Source organism: Idiotropiscis lumnitzeri, chromosome 2, assembly GCF_059441095.1.
Source record: "Idiotropiscis lumnitzeri isolate Australia: NSW breed Sydney's pygmy pipehorse chromosome 2, RoL_Ilum_1.0, whole genome shotgun sequence".
NCBI lineage: Eukaryota > Metazoa > Chordata > Actinopteri > Syngnathiformes > Syngnathidae > Idiotropiscis > Idiotropiscis lumnitzeri.
The window spans coordinates 28196165-28204937 of NC_142392.1; the positions used below are offsets into that span (position 1 = coordinate 28196165).

At 39.6% G+C, this 8773-nt stretch overlaps 1 protein-coding gene across 1 annotated transcript in view; it reads left to right on the plus strand.

Moving 5' to 3' along the window:
- The window catches only part of LOC148342186 (uncharacterized), a 334990-nt gene extending 327230 nt beyond the window's left edge, over positions 1-7760 (plus strand). Inside the window, exon 2 of the mRNA XM_088288089.1 lies at positions 6410-7760. Coding sequence (XP_088144215.1) covers positions 6410-7743 — 1334 coding nt within the window. The 3' untranslated portion in view covers positions 7744-7760. The remainder of the gene's footprint in view (positions 1-6409) is intronic.
- Positions 7761-8773: the final 1013 nt, after the last annotated feature.

The window sequence follows — 8773 nt, forward strand, 5'->3', positions numbered from 1 at the left end:
CATTCTCAATACTGCCTGTTTCACCATCCTCCTTTCAATGGAACATTAATTGTTCCTTTCTCTTTTCTACACATTCTGCATCTTTTTCACATTCCTTTTCTTTTCTTATTGAACTTCCAATCGCTACACTGACACAATTTCTTCTCTTTTCTCTAGCTTTCTTTCTTTCTCTTTTCTTATTTCATCCCTACTTCATGTTTTTCTTCTCTTTTTTATGTTTCATTTTTATGAATTTATCCTTAATCTCCGTGCCACACCCGGGACCCGAGACCACTATCATACTTCCTCTCCTTCAACATCCTGAAATCCACTCGTGCGTGTCCCAACCACTTTTATGCAGAACAATTTTAGCCTTCACATTCACACCGCTTCCACTCTGATATTTTAAATCGTATCTTAACCACGAATAGTTCCAAACTATTCTAGTAGGTAAATCCCAGATTTTACACTACTATCGTCCACACTTTTACACTTATTTATTTATATATTTATTTATTTATTTAACCATATCGTATCTTAACCACGAATAGTTCCAAACTATTCTAGTAGGTAAATCCCAGATTTTACACTACTATCGTCCACACTTTTACACTTATTTATTTATACATTTATTTATTTATTTATATATTTTAACGCCGTTCCACTCCTCCTTCCTCTTATAATCTATTTATTTATATATTTATTTATTTATTTAACCATATATATATTAACACCATTCCGCTCCGCCTTCCTCTTATAATTTAGCGTTGCCAATATGCAGAATTTGAAAAGGATCTGCTTACCTTATGTCACTGTGGGCCCAAGAGGAAGGCCGGTCGGATGTGCGGCTCCTTTATTCTTTATCAGGTCGTCACCTGGTGTGGACGTGGGCCCCAGGCCCAGACTCTTGTGGTTTTTCCTGAAGCCCCAGGCTTCCTTTGAGCCCCAGACTCTTGAAGTCCCAGACTTCCTTTCTTTTCTTAGAGTCCCAGACTCTCTTTGAAGTCCCAGACTTCTATTACCTCTCATGCATCCCGTCGGCGTCACCATAAATTGTTGGAATTTATCTTTATATCAATGTTAGAATTTAACTTTAACCCAATGTAAACTCAAATTAGTAATCTGACTCCAATTTGCGACCTTACCCAACTCTCACTCATCCAACAATATGCGCGCTCGTTCTGCAATAGAAAGGTATCAGGAAGCCGGCATTTTCACGCACAAAGTGGATTTATTCCCAATACAGATTTTCTACATGGCACCTGGATCTCGAGTCCCTCTCAATACAACTCTACACCTCTCTTGCCACCAGCGAATGTGTTCTACCTCTGAGTTGCCCAGTACTGATTCATACTATACAACATGCAAATGGCACAGACAAAGGCATCCTGGCATGATTCTATTGGCTATGTGTATTGCAGTTAACTTTAGCTCGCTCTCATTGGTCTTTCTCCTCCCGCCGAATCCCGTGGCGACTCCTCCTGCTTGTGCTATCCCCCGATGGCCTCTCCTTCGTCCACTGGTCCCGGAGTCATCTCGTCTCGCTCAGCACCATCTGCTTCTAAAACATTCCATTCATGCACAACCCCCGCAACCAGTTTCGCGCCACCAGTCACACTCTCAGCATTTTACAATATCACATTTTCATACATTGGATGCACCAACATCTAATGAACTATGTTAAGCTCAAACTCTTATATTCCTTTAATAGTCAAAAGTATGAAATCCTTTAAGTGTAACTGAAGTTTAGACCATGCTAATGACCAGACACTCAGGAGAGGAATGCAGGAAGATTAGATCACAGCTGCACCACAGGAGGTGTGAACGAGACCCCTCTGAAACAATGGACTTCCATGCCAGGATCACAAAAGTGGCTCCTAGCAGTCTAACCTTTGTTCAGTTTTAAATTGACTGCCATTTACATTATCCTGTACAGCAAAAGTGATTGTTGCTTGAAAAGTGAAGATGTAATTTCATTTTGCTTCTCCAGTGCTGTAAGCAAACGATCAGATGTACTATCGGTTGTTGGTGAAGCTTGGTCACTCTGTATTGTTGGAATAGTTTCACGTTGTACACCTGCTGGTAGTGATGACAGACCGGCCCCAGTTAAGACAGAATGAAGCTCAGGTTGAGGATACACTTTGGGTCTGACAGTAGAACCTCCTGTTGAAATTATGTACGGCTTTCAAGCAACAATTCCAGCTCTCCCTTGCTGCCGTGGGAGTCGGAAACAGGACGGACGAAAGAAAACTAGCCCTTTTGCGAACCAATGCCGGAGCCGAGGCCATCGAGGTATTCAATGAACCCGAAGATAAAGACAAGTTTGAAAAGGTCCTACAAAAATTTGATGAACACTGTCTAGCTAAGAAAAACGGAACTTATGAGAGATACGTGTTTCCTTCAAGACTCCAACAGCCCGGTTGGTCCTTTGACAATTTCCCCACTGATCTCAAAATTAAAGCTAAGTCTTGTAACTTTGGTGATCTGAAAAACTCAATGATAAGGGATCAGACTGTGTTCGGGACGAACGAAAAGAAACTAAGAGAGACGCTGTTGAGGGAAGCCGACCCAACATTGGAAAGTGCAATAAAGACTTGCCAAGCTAACAAGCTAGCAAAGCAGCACGTGCTAACTTTCCAAGCAGCGCCATCTTATGAAAAAACAGAGTCCGTGAAGGAAGTGACGAGGAAAGGTAAACTGCGATTCAAGAAAAAGACCAAAAACAATGAAAATGATCAAGCTCCATTCAGCTGTAAAAAGTGTGGAGAAATGCATGAGCCAAAACGGTGTCCTGCATTTGGGAGAACATGTGCTAAGTGTAAAAAGCAAAATCACTATGCTAAGATGTGCAACACCAAGAAGAAAGTGCACACCGTGCAGGAAGACACAGATGATAGTGATGACCTAAGTGACACTTTTTTCATCAAAATCGTGTCATATGACGAAAGCGATGTGCAACAACAAACTAGAGGAGACCCAGAACGTGCTGTTAATGCAGTAAAAGAAGATAAATGGATTGCACCACTGCTTGTCAATGGGACACTTGTTACTTTTAAAATTGACACAGGAGCAAAAGCAAACATAATTAACAAAAAAGACTTGAAATCACTTGAAGAGAAACCGGCACAGACAAGGCCGTGAAATTGAAAACCGACAACAATCAGCCAATAAAAACAAAGGGATGTTGGAGGCTAAAAGTGACAGCAAAGGGAAGACAACACAAGTTAACGTTCACAATTGTGCCAAGTGGACTGGAGTCAATCCTTGGAGACAAGACATCTGAAGATCTTGGAATGACAAAAAGAATTTACCAAATCAACAGCAAGGATGTCAATAAGAACAACAAAGTGTTGCCGAGTGAAGGTCGTAAGAGTATAGTGAACAAATACTTTTCTGTCTTCAAAGGACAAGGTACGCTACCTTACACTTATAAAATACAGCTCAAGGAAGATGCTGAACTTGTAGTACATGCCCCCAGAAGAGTTCCAGCCCCTCTCAAAGAGAGATTAAAAAAGGAACTGAACAGAATGACACCGATCAGAGTCAGAGAAAGTGGAAGAACCCACCGACCCCAAAGATCTGAATGAAAACATTAAAAAAGAACATTATCAGATTCCCAAGCGTGAAGAAATCCTGAGTGACATGGCAGGTGCTAAGTATTGTAGCAAATTAGATGCATCGCATGGATTTTGGTATTAATAACTGTGTTTGGTTTGCTTTTGTGAATAAAGATTATACAAAAAACGTATGAGTAAATATTTGTCATCATCAATATTTGCACAACAGAGTACTGAGTTTCGAGATCCTCACTATAATATTTCTCAAAATTATATTTATTAGCAATTTAGCTTAGTTAAGGGATATTTTATTGACAATCTAACATCAATATACAAAGACAGAAAAAAATTTGGTGGTGGGGGGGCGAATCTTTTTCTTCTGGGTAGGGGCGGGTGTGAAATAATTGAGAGGCACTGCGAGTATATGCAGACATTATATTCAAACAATCTTGCAGCCCGAGTGAACCACAGTATTGTTGCAAGTTCGGTAGGAGAAACGTAAACGTCCCACTGCTGTTCCAGTAGCGGCTTCTCGGGAAATAGGCGGAAGTGACGTCGGAGCTGACTCGCGAATGCGGCGTTAATTTAGTTATTTTGTTAATTTTTTTCATCAACCGAATTAAAATGTTATATAAAATATATATCAAAACAGAACAGCCAGGGGTAAAAACAAACACAGAGGCAAAGAAATATATTTGAAAAATACGTGCTTAAAGCATGACGTCATTAGCAAGCGCGCAGCTGCGAAGCGCCTCGTCCACATCCACCCACCCGTCCACACCGGAACAAAAACACCCACCGCTAAATTCTTCTGATTCAGTGTGGAACTGACTGTAATTTTTTCACAGGATGTCCAGTGCTACTCTAAAGGACTTCGACATAATTCATTAAGTCTTTGTGTCCCGATAACCTCATCTTCGCGCGTTGATGCTTTTCGGCGTAGTTAGCATAACTTGTTAGCTAGCTAGCCGCTAACGAAAAGAGGCACATGACTCATCGCCAAGCAGAGATCAAGTGCGGATTTTTGGGAATTATCATTTGAAAATGTGTGAAAGAACGACACCCAAGTACCAAGAGGAACTTTGTGGAATAAAAGAAGAGAACGAGCAACATCTTCAATCGCTGGGCGAAGTTTGCAACCAGCCTCGTGTTGTGCTACACAAAGCAGGTTTGTACCCGTCCGACTCTCATTTGCTTTGTAAAGAACGACTTTCTATCGTTAAAAATATGCATCACAACATTAAGTTGTTTGGGGAAATGCGTTCAAGGTTATTGCCGTTTTATTTTTAAATATTGACTTTTACTTGCAGGTCTGCTGAACATTTGTTTATGCCAAATTAAATCAGTGCACAAAATAATTGCCAAAGAATAACCAATAGTGGGGGGGTGAACTCCATGTTTTTCCCAGTATAAAATTTGAACTGATTATTTAACATTTTACATTTTCTGTTTTTTATATCTTGTTCAAGCAATTCCTTCCGGAAGGAATTCTGCTTGAATCTAAAATATGTGCACACTGCGGCGAAAACATTAATGGCGGTTGATCAATTTTAGTGGATAAAACACAAAATATTAAGTTTAAAAAAAAAAATCAAGTACGTATTGGTCTTATTTATTTATTAACTTTGTACTGGCTTCGTCGGGTGAGAGTCAATGAACCTCCGGTGGCTCTGCACTGTTTTGTGCACATGTGCGTAGTTTCACCTCATCCATACATTTAAAATACATTGAATGCATCCATCCAAGGTTGCACGGATCTCATCAGTGAACAAGCGCATGCTGCAAGGAATGCATCTGCATCTTTGGCTTACTATGGGCTTAAAAAGGGAGTACGCCACAACCCCCTTTTCTACTAGCAAGCCCAGGAACATTTAGTTCCTGGTAATAAAGTTCCTGTGGCCCAGGTGGTTTGCATCTCCACCGCAACTCATTGTTCCTGGTAATTTATCCAAATGGCAATGATGACGTATCAGTGGGAGGTCTTGTGTTACTTTGTTACTCATTACTGACACCCTATGGCTGTTATGCATCATTGCAGGTACAAAATAATTAAGTGAACTCTAATATTATTATGGTGTATCTTAGTCTAATTTTAATACATATTGGATAACTTTAAAATATACGGTCATTATTCAAATATGTCAACATGAAAGTCAGAGTGAAAGTGTTGTTGCTTAATGCTAATGTGTAAGAACTTTTACTCTTCAAACGTAATTTTGTTTTAAAATTTATTTCAAAACAGAAATTTTATAAAAATAAAAAGGGTAATGTCGGAACTTACTCGCAGGATAAATGTCATTTTGGGTTAAAAAAAAGTAACGTAAATCATACAATAAATAGCGACTCTGATGCCAGGGCTCCTTGAATTCTTTTAGGTATCCAGATTATCATGAAAGCAAAAAGTACCCACGATGAAACTATCCATAAATGCAAAATGAAATACTTGTAAACATATTTCGCTTGAAGGATTACTATTTTATCAATGACATTATGTTGCGATGGCCCCCAGTGGCCCCCCATTAATATCTTAGGGTCCCACAACAGGTGTTCCATCAGACGCACACGATAGTGTGTGCTAACTTCAGCTCGCTTCCAGAAACGTCTGTGACTATGTCAGGAATGAAATCGGGCATCAGCCGCAACGTGCTTCCTTTTTAAATGCTCGTTTATCACTGTTGTGCTGCTAAAAGGAGGTTTACATCGTAGGACGTAATTTTGTGAAATGCCCCCATGGTCTGGTCCAAATCGGGGTCGCATGCATTGCTCCGTGTGCGGCAGGCACAAGTTAAGGTAGCACGGGAGAAATAATATAAGACAGTCGCCGCCTGAACTTTGACTTGACCAAACCAAATTTGTCTTTTTGTGTCCCGCAGACGTCAGTGTATACGATCTCCGTTCTGTGAAAGAGGAGCCAGACTTGACTCACATCAAAAAGGAGGAGGAAGAGGCGGAGGTCAACAAGTCACCAGTGAACGTTGTCCCTAAAAAGACTGAAGATAAAAACAAGGATGAGAGTGAGGACAACAGAGGGGCGGAGCCGACAAGCAGCAGCTCAAGTCATCACTTGACAACAGAAGGTGATGAAGACCACTGGGGGCCATCACAAGCACAAAATGAGGGCACATCAGACGCTCATGACGATGATGATGATACTAATGATGATGATGATGATGATAATGATGGGCAAGCCAAAGGTGAAAGGGCATGTCACACTGACTCATTAACTTCAAAGCTGTCGTTAAAACGGCACACGAGAACACACAGTGGAGAAAAACCTTTTTCCTGCTTGGTTTGTGGTAAAAGCTTCTCTCGAAAGACTCATTTAGTAAGGCACACAAGAACACACAGTGGAGAAAAACCTTTTTCTTGCTCAATTTGTGGCAAGAGTTTCTCTCAAAATTCTCATTTAACAATCCACACAAGAACACACAGTGGTGAAAAACCCTTTTCGTGCTCAGATTGTGGGAAAAGCTTCTCCCATAATTCTAATTTCACAAGGCACGCAAGAACACACAGTGGAGAAAAACCTTTTTCCTGCTCAGTTTGTGCCAAGAGTTTCTCTCAAAAGTTGCATTTAACAAACCACATAAGAAAACACAGTGGTGAAAAACCTTTTTCCTGCTCAGTTTGTGGCAAAAGCTTTAATGTAAAGTCATTTTTAACAAATCACACAAGAACACACACTGGAGAAAAACCTTTTTCCTGTTCAGTTTGTGCCAAGAGTTTCTCTCAAAAGTCGCATTTCACAAGCCACACAAGAACACACACTGGAGAAAAACCTTTTTCCTGCCCAGTTTGTGCCAAGAGTTTCTCTCAAAAGTCGCATTTCACAAGCCACACAAGAACACACAGTGGAGAAAAACCTTTTTCCTGCTCAGTTTGTGCCAAGAGTTTCTCTCAAAAATCGCATTTCACAAGCCACACAAGAACACACACTGGAGAAAAACCTTTTTCCTGCCCAGTTTGTGCCAAGAGTTTCTCTCAAAAGTCGCATTTCACAAGCCACACAAGAACACACACTGGAGAAAAACCTTTTTCCTGCTCAGTTTGTGCCAAGAGTTTCTCTCAAAGGTCAAGTTTACAAAGCCACACAAGAACACACAATGGAGACAAGCCATTCAGTTGCAGCGTTTGTGCTAAAACATTCTTCACTAAACAGCATGCTGAGAGACACAATTGTGCTGGTGAGAATTGCAGCGATACTTGAAGATTAAAAAAAGAAAAAAAAAATGAAAGAACCGACTCTTTGTGGTAAGATGTAAATGTGATTTTCAATAAAATATGATGAAATTGAATTTTGCAAAGCTCTTTTATTGACACAAGGCCAATGTGATCAGTGCCAGAAGAACCATTGTGTCTGAGTGATGTTTTTTTTTTTGTGTTTACATCAAACATTGAAATGAAATTAATTACCTTTGCCTAGAACAACATGTGTTAACGTTATGCTTTTCAGTTGTCTTTTAAATCGTACCTAATGGAAAAGGTGTGAGAAGAAACGGTGCTTATGAAATTGCTGCCTTGCACAATCATCAATAAAATCACTTGTTCCACTTGCTCAACTGGCCTCCATTACGCTGTGAAAAGGTGAAAAACTGAACTTGAAGTTGAACTATAAAAAGAACCAGAAAGAGAAACGCAAGCAGTCTCAGTTTCTCTCAAAGGTTTTGGAATGTCAGGAGTTGGCAACTTGATGGCGACTGGAGTCAGCGCTGGTTTTCTCGCTGTGTTTGGCTGGCTCGTGTATATGGATGGTCCATTGAACATAACTCAAACTCTTCGAATATCCCCTCACATACATTTAATATTTCGCTTTCTGAATAAATTTCTGACTGGCTAAATACACTTTCTAGGTTGAGCTCTATCAAGTGTTTGGGGTTTGTTGCTCAGCAGAATCTCACTTCGGAAAAAACTATCATTTTGTCAAATATACCAAATATTTTTGTTCATGCTATATTATATTTTTTTTACTTTGGATTGCTTATATAATGAAATCGGGAAATATTAAAATGTAAAATTAGCAACGACATACAGACTTAATGCAATTAATAAGAAATATAGAAACATTTTATAAATATTGAACACATTGAGAAGAGTCCTAATCTTGAAATAAATATTGAAATATAAAAAATACTTATGTATTAAATTAATTCAATAACCCAACCCTGGATGAGCGGCAGAAAATGGCTGGATGGATGGAATAATTTAAATTGTACACATATTCAAATGAACAAATATGT